The sequence below is a fragment of the Taudactylus pleione genome, unplaced genomic scaffold (genome assembly GCF_031769625.1).
Source record: "Taudactylus pleione unplaced genomic scaffold, aTauple2 ptg000995l, whole genome shotgun sequence".
NCBI classification, from domain to species: Eukaryota; Metazoa; Chordata; class Amphibia; order Anura; family Myobatrachidae; genus Taudactylus; species Taudactylus pleione.
Genome location: NW_028285396.1, coordinates 415,049 through 430,219, shown reverse-complemented (window position 1 = coordinate 430,219; position 15,171 = coordinate 415,049). Strand labels below are relative to the sequence as shown.

The 15,171-nt window shown below is 40.4% G+C and overlaps 1 protein-coding gene across 6 annotated transcripts in view; it reads left to right on the top strand.

Moving 5' to 3' along the window:
• The window catches only part of ARMC9 (armadillo repeat containing 9), a 185,628-nt gene extending 180,344 nt beyond the window's left edge, over positions 1 to 5,284 (top strand). For 5 of the 6 annotated variants that reach the window (XM_088460934.1, XM_088460937.1, XM_088460935.1 and 2 more), the window contains 4 exons: positions 473 to 597; positions 1,590 to 1,716; positions 2,351 to 2,499; positions 4,783 to 5,284. In XM_088460934.1, coding sequence (XP_088317060.1) covers positions 473 to 597; positions 1,590 to 1,716; positions 2,351 to 2,499; positions 4,783 to 4,805 — 424 coding nt within the window. In that variant the 3' untranslated portion in view covers positions 4,806 to 5,284. The remainder of the gene's footprint in view (positions 1 to 472; positions 598 to 1,589; positions 1,717 to 2,350; positions 2,500 to 4,782) is intronic. The other variant, XM_088460936.1, reaches the window with a different exon arrangement.
• The last annotated feature ends 9,887 nt before the right edge of the window (positions 5,285 to 15,171 follow it).

Sequence of the window (15,171 nt, the reverse complement as noted above, 5' to 3'; positions counted from 1 at the left end):
TCTGGACAGATACTTGGAGTTTATGGACATTTGTGTTATTCTCAGTGGGTTTCCAGAAGTGACACTTTTTATATGCAGATATGCTCATGAAGCAGTATATTGTAAGGAGTACAAATGGCAGATCGGATATTAGAATGGCACACAGCTCCTTTCTCCTCATGCTACCTGGGGTTGATTAATTACAATATGAAACTCAGTCTAGCAGTTACAACAACTTTTCCCAATTACTATTTGTTATTACGCACAGGATGCCTTGAAAAAATGAATGTCAGCAATATTGTCTCACAATTGCAAATTATGTATGACTGTGTGCACCTTGTGCGTCTGCATGTGTATATATACTGTATACTGTACGTATGTGCATGATACAGCTGCATCATGGGTCCTAAATAACTGTGTTTTATTTTGATATGTGTGTTTTCTTAGAATTGAAGCTTTCTATGGAAAATGTATTGATTTATTTCTTTACCAGGCCAGAAAACACAGTCTCTCCATCCGTTCCTTCAAGCTCTTTCAGAATTTTCAAAGTGTCATCAAGACCCCCCACACGTAGTGGAAGTCGCCCTGTTACTGCTGAATACTGTGCATCATCTACATGTAAGCAATTCTGAGACAGATCTACTTGTCCTTTCTTTATCTGCAAGAGAAGACAAAGCTGTTTAAACTGCAACTTAAACATTTTTGAAGATTTTTGGATGCGATCTTGCAGACCATTCACTCTTCTAACAAAGTGATGCATTGTACCAGTTGTATCTGTTAAATTGTCTGTGTAGAACAAGAAAGTAATTGTTTGGAACGTTTGGTCCAATGAAGCCTTAACTTTTGGTGCAATCATTGAGTTATCAAGCATGACCATTTCAGATTTAATTTGTATCTGATGTCTATATCATGGGCACCCAACAGAGAATGCTGTAATTCCATTGTAAAGTCACTGCCGTGAGTAAGGAATAGGCTACTGTGTCACCATGCAGGGGCAGGAACCGGCAAATATTGGATATTGAATCTGAGTGCTTGCCGTTCAACTAGGGACACAATTGTTTCACAATGATGTCTGGAGTCTGTGTGTGATTTGCTCATCAGCAAAGCCATATGTAGACATCTCTGACAGTGGCCGCACTGTGACCCCAGAGCAGGTGGCAGTCACATGCAGATGTTCAAAGACATTTACTCTGTCCAAAATCTTCTCCAGAGCTACCAGGAAATCTGTCTTTTTTTTTTTTTTCTTTCCTGTGTGACAGGAAACTGTCTGTGCATGGATGCTCTAGTTGTGTGTGTCTGTATTACTGACAGTGTTATTTGTCCTTCTCATTAAAAAATCAAACAAACTTTTCTTTTATGTAAAAAAGCAGATTAACAAAACTGTAATGCCATAATAAGCCGAATACATTTTCCTTTAGGTGCTGATTGTGTCTTTGCTTCCTGTTTATTGGGCCGGCATGAGCTGATTTCCAGGTCCATCCCATTGCTGTATGGAACCTGATCTGCACCACAGCAGTTTATCCATAGATAAATGGATTGAACTATAGATGAGATTATAAATGATAACATTTAAACTTCTTTCCTACTTAACATCATCTTCTTTCTCCTAGCCATTGACACAGAGTCATCCCAGCTTTTTTCCTCGCCCAGTCGGTCAGAGCAGCGTGGACAAGTATCTCCTCCTTCACCTCGAATTCTAGATCTTGGTACAGAGAAGAGCAATGGGCACATTAACAGGTGATTGCTCCATCATGCATCTAGTGAGATTGATCACCGGCCAGAACATTCTCAGCGCTCCAATGCAATCTGAACTATAGTTCTACAATGATCTGCCCAACGAATAGGTGGCATATTGGTGATGGCTTTTAGGTTATAATATCAAGTTGCTCAATGTGACATTGCACTTCCACACCCTGGAATCCTTTACTTCACTGCATAGATCAACCTTTATTGCAATTACACATCACTCTGTACACCACACACAGGGGCTTATGTATCAAAGCTGGCAGAGTGATAAAATTGTAACAAATAAGTCGCCAACCAATCAGCTCCTAACTATCATTTTTAAAACACAGCCTGTAAAATCTAAATTGGAAGCTGATTGGTTAGTACTTTATCTCTCACAATTTTATCTCTCTCCCAGCTTTGATACATAGGCCCGATAATCAGTAATATAGCACTGCCAAATGCTCAGTTGGCAAACTCTAGTGCTACTGTCTAGGAGTGTATGAAAATGTTTGTGCACCTTTGATACACATCAGTAAGCCTAAAACTGTGAGTAGCAGTTTGACCTGTCACCATGCTGTCACTGTATTATTGCTATAGTATTACAGTCTTATCTCTCTATCTTTCCCCATAATCTCTCCTACAGCAGAACCTGGCAACCGCGTAGTCCTGATGTGCAGAGTACCAGCCCCCGCAAGGCCAAGACTCCTTCAATAGCTCCCCAGTTTTCCCAATCTGGACCACAACAAACCAGTCGCCCCAGTTCTGCTGGATCATCCACCCGTAGCAGACAGAGTAAGTAGAAAAAGCAGGATTCACCACAATTTAGCAGCTTTTTTTTTTTTTAAGTGCCGAGGTGAAAAGGGGTGGTTACTCTATAGAACCTATTGTAAATACTGTATATATTCCCATTGCTGTGGAGGATAAATAATAATTGTAGCATCATCAGTGTTTCTGTTCGATGGTACTGTTCATGGGTCACATCCTCTCATTATCTGAAATGGACCTTGACATGTGCATCCTGCTCAGCTGGGCCATCAGCTTAGGACATGTGTTTCCAGCCAGACAGTGCTACTTGGCACAGTGTATAGAGGATATTGCACAGAGAAAGTTCTGGACACCCTGTTAATTTTGAAGTATTTCCCCAAAGCAGTGTTCAGCAGAATATACTGTACACCCCATGTAGAAATATGCGTCATACAGGCCAAAATCTAATTTCCAAGAGCATTCATTGCATAAAATAGCAGTCATTCAGGCTGAGATATAACTTCATTATTTCTGTCACTGAAGGTCTTAGCCAACACTTATTACTACTGTTTATCTATGTGCAGTCATCATTTATACACTTTGTCTAACTAAACCTTAATAATTACCCTCCTTTATAAAATAACTTTTGCATTTAGAATTTGATAAGAATATTCACAAGCTAGGTGTGTCTTATGCAAGCATTGTAAAAGTCTTATCATTCTTCACAGCCAGTCATCACTCCAATGAGGCTATATTGTTGCAACACACACAGGAGCTCATTCAGTCCCGCTCGCAAGATGTGATCACTCGCTGGCAAAAAGGGGACGGATATTTAAATTAAGTGCTCACACTGCGTCACGTAAGGACGCCCTCTATGTCTTAGCGAGCTACGGCAATGAGCACTCGCTAGTGTATAAAGACGCCCCCTTGCCACTCACAACACACGTCATCTTCGGGAATTGTAAGATTAATCGATAACATCGACAGTCATCGGAGCTGCCCGCAGCCCTTGAGGTTGCCTTTCCCCGCCGCAAGCACTGCGATCAGTGCGGGCTGAAATACATGCAGGTGACATGTACAATGACGCTACTTTGCTAATTATGCACGCCCTTTAAACAGCGTTTTGTCGGCCTGACACGCCTGCGTTCGCAGCACCACTCCCCCGTTCACAAGCACCTTCCCCTGTTGCCACCCACGAACGGCACTTTCTGTCACTCAAAGTAGCGACCTGATAGTGGCTTACGAGCAACCAAAATCAGATCGCAAATACTGGCTTGCGCACTGCGAATTATGCGCAGTTGGGCGAAAATCGCTCACAGCGAGCGAGCGCAACTTAGCGCGCGGGTCTGAATCAGGTCCACAGTTTTATGTATTAATGTCCCCATTAAAATACATCCTGTGCCTTTTCTCAATAATTTATACTTTCATATTACAATAATCTTACATTATGTTAAAAAGTATGCAATAAATTTGTAAAGCATCAATTTTGTTTGTATCTAATCTTATATTACACAAGCAATGCTAGTATATGTGTATACTCCTACAGTACATATACATGTGTGTGAATGCCAAGCTCATATGTTATCACCAGTGTTTATTTTAGAGAATAAGCTCACCCTCACATTCTTGTCCATTAATGGTGTAAAGTTCTTTCTTTGTATACATTTTACACTATTTACATTAGCATGTTGTATTGAAATTATTACTTTATTTTAAAGTTTTGACAGACACTGGTGCCTATGCTGACACAACTCCCCATTTTTATGTGTATGACTATCCTTCCATAGGTCATGTACTGTATATATGTGTGTTTGTGTATATTTAAGTTGTTATTCCTATTTAAGTTGTTAATCTGCTATTTTATCTACAATTTTGTACATATTGTGACCTAAGGAGTGTACTACATTTAAAATATAGAATTTAGACCATCTATTTGCAATGCAGGGTAGTGGACTCAGGTTACTTCAGAAGGGTGTTTAGCCAAAAGTATGCAACCTTTTTAATAAAAGAAACATAGACCTGTATTTATTACATGTGTGCTTATATTCCACTTAATATTGTTTTCCAACTGCCGCCTGGAATTTTTTATTACAAGGGGGGAGATGTATCAAACCTTGGAGAGATATTAAGTACCAACCAATCAGCTTCTTTTTCAAACACAGCCTGTAAAATGGCAGTTAGAAGCTGATTGGTTGGCACTTTATCTCTCTTCACTTTCTCTCTGTCAAAGGTCTGATACATCTCCCCTGAAAGTAGATGGCTTCGCTCTATTCAGGTGTATTGCCTGTTTCAGTATGACTTACTAACCCTGTGTCTTGTTTTATGCTCTAGGCAGCCAGTCCTACAGAAAGTGAACAGATCTGCTGTAGGAACATCAGTGAGTTACGTGTTACCTTACATTGGTCTTCATTGGCGTTGGTGTAATCCCATCTGCAACCTGTCTTCCAGAGGAAATGGTTCTAAATACAACAATAATAAACACCAGTTGCTTATTGCAAAAGAACTTTATGTTAGCATAATACTTTACAGTGGCTTATGCTAAACCATATTCATATATTGGACCAAGGATTACACATATTTCCATTTATTTTATGATGACTCATAAGCCTTAGTGTGCTGCTAGCTGGTAAATGGAGAGCAGTTACAGATTGTAATAAATGCAATGTTTGGTCACATCTGGGGTTCAACTTTTATACTCTTAGTTATTATCAGATCTATTGTTGTGGTTTATTTATTTATATAAAGTGTTGCTGTAAAATGTAAAAACTTGATCACAAATGAGCTTTATATAACGTTTGCTTTAATTTTGTATTAAAATGTAATTGAAACTTTTCACTTGTATTACAAGAGCAGATAGCCATTGCCACTACACCAGAGCACATATGTGCAACACCAGCTCACGGGTGCCACATATCTGGGACTGCTCTCTTGCACTCCTGCGTTGGGACACATTTCCAGGTGCAGTATTATAGCTAATTCATACGTGAAAGGGACAATGATTGGACATGAGAATCCGAATCAGAGATCAGTGTCAGGATCATAGCCAGTGCTGGATCATGTGAAGTTTCTGTGATGATTGGAAAGTTTGGGTACATGAGGAGCTTGAGATAGGGAATATACAGTTTTATCAATTTGACTTTTAAGAAGTTGAATTTAAATAAGTTGAATTTAAAATGGTGGCGAGACATCCAGACTGAAATGGCAAATACAGATTCAGAGACACAAGGTGGTAAAGAAGCAGTGAGGGGAGAGTCCAGATTAAATCACCCCTGCCACTAAAACAATTAGATACACTGTTACCTGGATATAAAACTGATATAGGTCCAGTTAATGCCATATATAATAATGTTAGTGTGCATAGGAGAGCTTTCAAACTCTCCTCTCACTGTAAGTGGTCTACCCATACTGGAAAATGATTTACTAGCTATAAATTTAGTTGCAAAGCTTTTGTTACATAATATAAAAACTTATATACTATCTGGTTATGAAGTGACGAAAATCCTTTAGCTATAAAGGGAGTTACACTGGCTATAATGAGAGATACACTGGCTATAATGAGAGATACACTGGCTATAATGAGAGATACACTGGCTATAATGAAAGATACACTGGCTATAATGAGAGTTACACTGGCTATAATGAGAGTTACACTGGCTATAATGAGAGTTACACTGGCTATAGAGGGAGTTACACTGGCTATAGAGGGAGTTACACTGGCTATAGAGGGAGAAACACTGGCTACAGAGGGAGTTACACTGGCTATAATGGGAGTTACACTGGCTATAATGAGAGATACACTGGCTATAGAGGGAATTACACTGGCTATAATGAGAGATACACTGGCTATAGAGGGAGTTACACTGGCTATAGAGGGAGTTACACTGGCTATAGAGGGAGTTACACTGGCTATAGAGGGATACACTGGCTATAATGAGAGATACACTGGCTATAGAGGGAGTTACACTGGCTATAGAGGGAGTTACACTGGCTATAGAGGGAGAAACACTGGCTACAGAGGGAGTTACACTGGCTATAATGGGAGTTACACTGGCTATAATGAGAGATACACTGGCTATAGAGGGAATTACACTGGCTATAATGAGAGATACACTGGCTATAGAGGGAGTTACACTGGCTATAGAGGGAGTTACACTGGCTATAGAGGGAGATACACTGGCTATAATGAGAGATACACTGGCTATAGAGGGAGTTACACTGGCTATAATGAGAGATACACTGGCTATAGAGGGAGTTACACTGGCTATAATGAGAGATACACTGGCTATAATGAGAGATACACTGGCTATAGAGGGAGTTACACTGGCTATAGAGGGAGATACACTGGCTATAGAGGGAGTTACACTGGCTATAGAGGGAGTTACACTGGCTATAATGAGAGATACACTGGCTATAATGAGAGATACACTGGCTATAGAGGGAGTTACACTGGCTATAATGAGAGATACACTGGCTATAGAGGGAGTTACACTGGCTATAATGAGAGATACACTGGCTATAATGAGAGATACACTGGCTATAGAGGGAGTTACACTGGCTATAGAGGGAGATACACTGGCTATAGAGGGAGTTACACTGGCTATAGAGGGAGTTACACTGGCTATAGAGGGAGTTACACTGGCTATAATGAGAGATACACTGGCTATAGAGGGAGTTACACTGGCTATAGAGGGAGTTACACTGGCTATAATGAGAGATACACTGGCTATAGAGGGAGTTACACTGGCTATAGAGGGAGTTACACTGGCTATAATGAGAGATACACTGGCTATAGAGGGAGTTACACTGGCTATAATGAGAGATACACTGGCTATAGAGGGAGTTACACTGGCTATAATGAGAGATACACTGGCTATAGAGGGAGTTACACTGGCTATAGAGGGAGTTACACTGGCTATAATGAGAGATACACTGGCTATAGAGGGAGTTACACTGGCTATAATGAGAGATACACTGGCTATAGAGGGAGTTACACTGGCTATAATGAGAGATACACTGGCTATAATGAGAGATACACTGGCTATAGAGGGAGTTACACTGGCTATAGAGGGAGATACACTGGCTATAGAGGGAGTTACACTGGCTATAGAGGGAGTTACACTGGCTATAATGAGAGATACACTGGCTATAGAGGGAGTTACACTGGCTATAGAGGGAGTTACACTGGCTATAATGAGAGATACACTGGCTATAGAGGGAGTTACACTGGCTATAATGAGAGATACACTGGCTATAGAGGGAGTTACACTGGCTATAATGAGAGATACACTGGCTATAGAGGGAGTTACACTGGCTATAGAGGGAGTTACACTGGCTATAATGAGAGATACACTGGCTATAGAGGGAGTTACACTGGCTATAGAGGGAGTTACACTGGCTATAATGAGAGATACACTGGCTATAGAGGGAGTTACACTGGCTATAATGAGAGATACACTGGCTATAATGAGAGATACACTGGCTATAGAGGGAGATACACTGGCTATAGAGGGAGATACACTGGCTATAGAGGGAGTTACACTGGCTATAGAGGGAGTTACACTGGCTATAATGAGAGATACACTGGCTATAGAGGGAGTTACACTGGCTATAGAGGGAGATACACTGGCTATAGAGGGAGTTACACTGGCTATAGAGGGAGTTACATTGGCTATGGAGGGAGATACACTGGCTTTGGAGGGAGATACACTGGCTATAATGAGAGATACACTGGCTATAGAGGGAGTTACACTGGCTATAATTAGAGATACACTGGCTATAGAGGGAGTTACACTGGCTATAGAGGGAGATACACTGGCTATAATGAGAGATACACTGGCTATAGAGGGAGTTACACTGGCTATAATTAGAGATACACTGGCTATAGAGGGAGTTACACTGGCTATAGAGGGAGATACACTGGCTATAATGAGAGATACACTGGCTATAATGAGAGTTACACTGGCTATAATGAGAGATACACTGGCTATAATGAGAGACGCACTGGCTGTGGCTATAGAGGGAGTTACATTGGCTATGGAGGGAGATACACTGGCTTTGGAGGGAGATACACTGGCTATAATGAGAGATACACTGGCTATAGAGGGAGTTACACTGGCTATAATGAGAGTTACACTGGCTATAATGAGAGATACACTGGCTATAATGAGAGACGCACTGGCTGTGGCTATAGAGGGAGTTACATTGGCTATGGAGGGAGATACACTGGCTTTGGAGGGAGATACACTGGCTATAATGAGAGATACACTGGCTATAGAGGGAGTTACACTGGCTATAATGAGAGATACACTGGCTATAATGAGAGATACACTGGCTATAATGAGAGATACACTGGCTATAGAGGGAGATACACTGGCTATAATGGGAGTTACACTGGTGATAGTAAAGACTAGAATTGCATTGCTGCTACTAGTTAATTATATAAGTCTGACAACTTCAACTGATTCCACTTTTTTTGTAATAGACAGGGTGTTTTTTTTTAAGCAAAGTTTATAATGGCTGGGGTTGTGCAGAAACAGAGCATGGATGGAAATATGACTGCAGGAGAGAACGGGGTTAGTGCTGAGAGAGGACGTGCAGAGATGTATTGGCTCTTCCTGGCCTGTTGTACAGATCAGACAAGGTGTGGAGAGAAAGCTGGCAGAGAAGAATGGACTCTGCTTCCTCCTGTAAAGATAAGATCCAGCTCCTGTAAAAGAAGCGCAGTCTAACCAATCCATCTATCCACAGCGGAAACAGGGAACCTTGTCCATGAGCCAGTGAGCTGGGGGCTGGCGGGTTAGGTCTTACGGCTTCAGACATTACTACCATTGGGTTACCAGCAATACTTAGGCAAGAAGTGCTTTTATCAATCAGAGAAATGTATTAAGCAGTGTAAAATGTGTCGGATATCACTTCATCCGTCAGAGACCCTCGTAATGATGCTGGTTTCAGTAGCTATATTTAACCCCTCAAAGTACAGTGCTGCATAACATGTTGCATTGTAAATAAATCCTAATATATATTAGCTGTTGCAATGTCAGTGTGCACAGCAGACAGCATAACACCCACTTCACTATAATGTGTTGCATGTAACAGAATTTATGGGACCTCATAAAATATCTTTAAGTCTTTCATATTGTAGTATACCTTTATAGTTTTAGGATTTACCATGGAGACTTTAGTTACAACAGTCACACCAATGTCTTGTATATAAATAACTTATAATGCTAAACAAGGTATAAATATGAATTTAATGTTTTCTGTAGCAATATAACATGCAAATATACATTTTACCTAGAGTTCATGCTGCCCTGTGATATTTCACCTTGACATAAATTGCTAAATGAAAATTTCCTTCTCATGATACATACCTGCAGATGTGTGCTCATTCATGAAAGCTTTTAGAGTGATACAATTGTGAAAGAGAAAGTACCAACCAATCAGCTCCTAACTGCCACTTTACAGGATGTGTTTGAAAAATGATAGGAGCTGATTGGTTGGTGCTTTATCTTTCACCATTTTATCACTCTCCAAGCTTTCATGAATACCCCCCTTCGTATCCTTCTGGCTGGACATACACATGTTGATTTCTTTATGATACCTTATCATGAGATGTCAAGCAAGCTATACAATAGAGTTCTATAGTGACACTTTATCACTTGTATAATGTCACCCCGCTCTAACTAAGTATGTATATCCGGCCAGAACGATAGTTATGTGAGAGCACATCTGTACCTGTCCATGATACGTTGCCTCACACACTGTTACTTCATCCCTATGAATGTTGCATCAGTAGTTTTGTTGGACCAATCTTTTCCTGGCTGCTGACTAACCTTGACTAGAATGCAGAAATCCTGGGACAGTCCCATAAAAGATGCCAAAAACTACCTCCAGGATCTGAACATTTATTACACTGAGAAGAACGCCTTCCTACAAAGCTGCACAAACGCTCAGTCATGATGTAAATTCTGTGCATCATAAGTAATTGACTCTGCAGAAAACAAACAGTAGTGATGGAAGGCTACCCAGGGCTGCCCCCGACTCCTCATCTTCCAATGAGCCATATCTGTCTCCCAACATTGCTGTAGGTGTAGTAATGTATCGGTGTGCTGTACACTCAATTTATAAATAAGTAAATTAATTTTCTAGAGCCGAATGTAGATGCGATTTTTTAAGGAGGGCCATTAACGCGTCTAGCTGTTGCTATCGGTAAAAATACTGATTCAAAGTATTAGATTCTAATGAAGGTTGCTCAAACAGTTTAAGAATTACCTCAGCATATGGAGACCACTTACCCCCATACAACCCTAGCATGTAAGGAAGCAAGTTCAAACAAAACCTGGGAGCCCCATAAAGGAAAGTTCAAACAAAACCTGGGAGCCCCATAAAGGAAAGTCAGGATCCAGCCCCACAGCTCCTAGCATCACATTAACCACCTTCCAAATTTTCACCCCTTGGGTAAGGATAGGGAGTCCCAAACCAGTTTCCCTGCCACTTCGCAGACCCTGGACAGGGGTATATACAGGGCAAACATGTAACCTAAAGGGCCAGCAAGCCATCCTCCTTTATGTCACGCACCCAGCTCTGTAAATGGCCTATTTGTGAGGCAAAATGTAGTAATGCTGATCCACCTGAGTCCCTAGACCTGGTAAGGGTAGAAAGCTTTATTCAGAGATGTTGATCCATCCAGACCAGAGAGCACAAATTTGCAGAAATATTCTATGTGGCATATATATTGGGGATTGCTGAAAAATATACAATAATTTGGGTTAAACAACCATTTTGAATATATTTACTTTGCCCGTCAATGTTCATTGAAGCTTGTACCAAGCTATAATCCTAGTTTTTAAATACAGGTTGAGTCTCCCATATCGAAAATGCTTGAGACAAGGGGTATTTGTAATTATTCCAAAATACGGAATGTTCCGATATCCAAAATCGGAACATTCCGTATTTTGGAATAATTGTATACCATAATAAGATATCTTGGGAATGGGACCCAAATCTAAACACAGAATGAATTTATGTTTTATATACACCTTAGACACAGCCTGAAGGTCATTTTATACAATATTTTCAATCATTTTATGCATCAAAAAAAGTGTGTGTACATGAAATTCATTTATGTTTCATACACACCTTATACACACAACCTGAAGGTTATTTTATACTATATTTTTAATAATTTTGTGCCTTAAACAAAGTTTGTGTACATTTAACCATCAGAAAGCAAAGGTGTCATTATCTCAGTCATGCTAAAAATATTCCGTATTTCGAAATGTTTGGATATGGGAGACCTGTACGTTAGTTGGGATTGGACGTTCAAATCTATATAGTCCAATGTGTTACTAGTAATCTAAACACTCAGATACTTAAAACAATACATCCACCGCTGAGGAACATCTGATGGGAAATACAGGACACTGGCCTCGGACAAGAAGAATAGATGACATCCTAATTTATGCATAAACTTGAGTATGAGCCAAAACAGTCCACCACTCAGAGCATATTTGCCGGGGAAGCTTCAAAATCAGAAATCTGAGTTTAATGCAGCAGTGTCTACCCTCTGCCCAAGAGGGAGACCTTTAATGCCTGAGTGGGCGAGAAGATTACATGCTAATCGCTCAATTGAGATATAGCAAATAAAAAGGGTGTCTTGTACCTCTGGCTAGAGTAAAGGAGGAAGTGACTAATCTGTTCACCTGAATACGGGCTGTAGGACAGAGTACAGAAATGTAACCCAACCAAGAAAAACAGGTCCAATACCAAACTGCACCATGGTTTCCCAGAGAAAGGGCCACTTAACGGAATCTGATGCTTTAGCTGGAGCTAAGGAGACCACCACTGCCGTAGCCTCACCATGGGATACCTGAAGTTGCATGAAAATACATCTGATATCGACGAAGGTAGATTGGCTAGACATAAACCCTGCCTGGTCTGGATGGATTAGGGATGTAATAACCTGGGTAAGAAGTGTCACTAAAATCATTTGGGTGTTGGGATATAGGTTGATAGGAAGCAGGTGGTGTGAGGTCCTTCCCAGACTTCGTCAGATATGGATAGAGGAAGCACAGCAGCTTCCTATAGTCCATTAAAAAGGTTTAGGAGACTGGGTATATAATAAAGTTATGTTTGTTTTTTTTTTATAAAGTTTAATAGAAATGTTGTCTAATCTGGGAACTTTCTCTCCTGGAAAGGAAAGGATAAATAAATCAATCTCTTCTAATGTAAAATGGGCATTCAAGAAAGCCTTAGCCTCTGGAGACAGTGGGTGGGACAATATCATCAAGATATACCAACAAAGCTTTTTGGCTGTGCAGTAGTTTTGCAAAATAGTGGTTGCTCATATCAACTTAAAGCTATTTAGCGAACAAACAATTTTCGGCCGCACTGACTGGTTCGCGCATGCGTATTACGATCCGTACGCATGCGCAGTTGTGCAACCATCACTCGGAACGAACGAGCGGCCGCTTACGAGCGGCTCTGAATCAGGCCCTTAGCCTCCAATGAGGTTGGCCTTGTGGAGCATCAAAATCAATCCCCAGTGCTAGCGGGAAGTGGTCTGAGATACCCCTAGCCTTGTTATCCACCCATTCAATCATTGATGCCATTTTGTGAGAAACCAGGCCCATGTCTATTCTGAAAAAAGAATGATGTATGGGAGAAGCAGAAATATTGCTTCACCTGTGGATATTGCGTGCTCCAAACATTGTTAAACGAGGAACTTCCCATAATCTATCTAGGGTGGGTCTAGCACATTGATAAAATCACCCATACATAATACAGGAGTATCAGGAGACATAGAAATAAACTCTGCATCTTTCTTCAAAACTTAATTATTATACAAAGGGGTAAATAAATTGTCAGGATGAGGAGTGGGAAGCATGAATCGTACAGTTGATTAAAACATAAATACCCCGATGGTCAATACAGATATTACTAAGCCGTGTTTTACTAGTAAAATCATTGCCCTTTAAATTTTCGGGCATAAACACAATCGGAAACGAAGGGTTTTAGAACCCAACACTTAGTAAATAAACCCTTTATGTCTATCTAAGACCAATTCACCCATCCACAGGATAATATGGGGCAAATATAATGATCATTTGGCACAGAGCTCTTCAGTCATAAAAGACACTGCACCCAACACAATAAAGGATAACATAAAGTATAACAATAAAGCTGCATACACACACAACAATTGAGTTAATGAACGATTTTAGTAAACTATTTTCTACCTTGAAAAAATTTACTAAAATCGTTTACTAAAGTTGTTCATTTACTATGTTCATTTAAATGTAATGAACGATTTTTATGAACTACAAACGATTTTTGCATATTAACTTAATGAAAATCGTTGAGTTGACAAGTCTGACTGAACTACAAACTACAAACGTGAACGCGCATGAACAATAAGCGTTCATCGTTTGACTCAGAAAGTGAACGATTTTTTCAAACGATTATCGTTAAACGATATCGTTTAACGATAATCGTTGAAAAAATCGTTGTGTGTGTATGCACCTTTAGTATTAAATACTAGCTTGAGATAGTAAATGGAATAGAAATATACACAAGCAACCTATGAGAGAACTGTAAAAATCAGGACAGAGTAAACTTCAAATTAAGAATTTGTCCCACAGCAAAAAACATCACTAAAGGTATGCCTGTTTTATTGTAAAGTAAAATCAAAGTAGCAACCAAGGTACAGTATGTAGGAACATAGCATAAGAGAAAATAGACATGCACTGCATGTTATTAATAGACTGCGATCTATATATAGTTACAAACAATCAGGACAAGATCTACAAGTCCTTTATTCGTCCAGCTGTGAATGACCTAACATGCAACAGTCCAGCCAAGCCGCTGCCTCCCTGGACATACAGTAACAAAGAATGTTCTTTCACCACTCTTATGGGTATATTTATTAACATTATTTTTAGTAAAATAATGTGAAAACGGTTCTTTTTACACCCTTTTCACATTATTTTAGTATCACATGAATTTACTAAAGGGCAATTGGAGGTGAATATGCAAAATTCTACTCCAAACTCTAATTATTACATATTTTTAGTAAGCATATCGCATTTCCCATACTTTTAATCGGAAATGTGATCTGCCCAGTTTTACTAAAAATATATTGTGAAATATTACCGGGGCAGAGCAGAGCTGGAAGCCAGCCCCCTGTAATCAGCTGTGTGGTCTAAAGAGACCACACAGCTAAAGAGGCCACAAGCTCATGACTGCAAAAAAAAAAAAAAGTTAAAAAAACCACCCTTACCTGCACCCAGGGACCGGTGATCGGTGCTCTGGTGATGTCCTCTGGGACTCCGGTCAGCTGGTCTCCGGGCTCCTGCACTGTGACCCTGGTTAGCTGCTGCATAGAGCAGCTGACGGGGTCACAGTGCAGGAGCCGAGGTACCAGCTGACTGGAATCCCCGTGGACATCACCAGAGCTCCGATCACCGAGCTAAGTGTAAGTTCGGGGGGGGGGGCTGCGAGGGGGTGGTGGTTGTGGTGTCCGGTGGTGGCGCATGCACAGATACTTTCTCAGACGGGATTCGCAGGGACAGAGCTTTATTGCAAGCTCTGTCCCTGCATACGGATGTTAGTACATCCATGTGATATTTCCTAGATTCGCAATGCGAATTTTGTCGGAAATACCGCACTACAACATTTTAAATACGTATTGTAATACTTAGAGCCCTTAGGGCCTGATTCAGG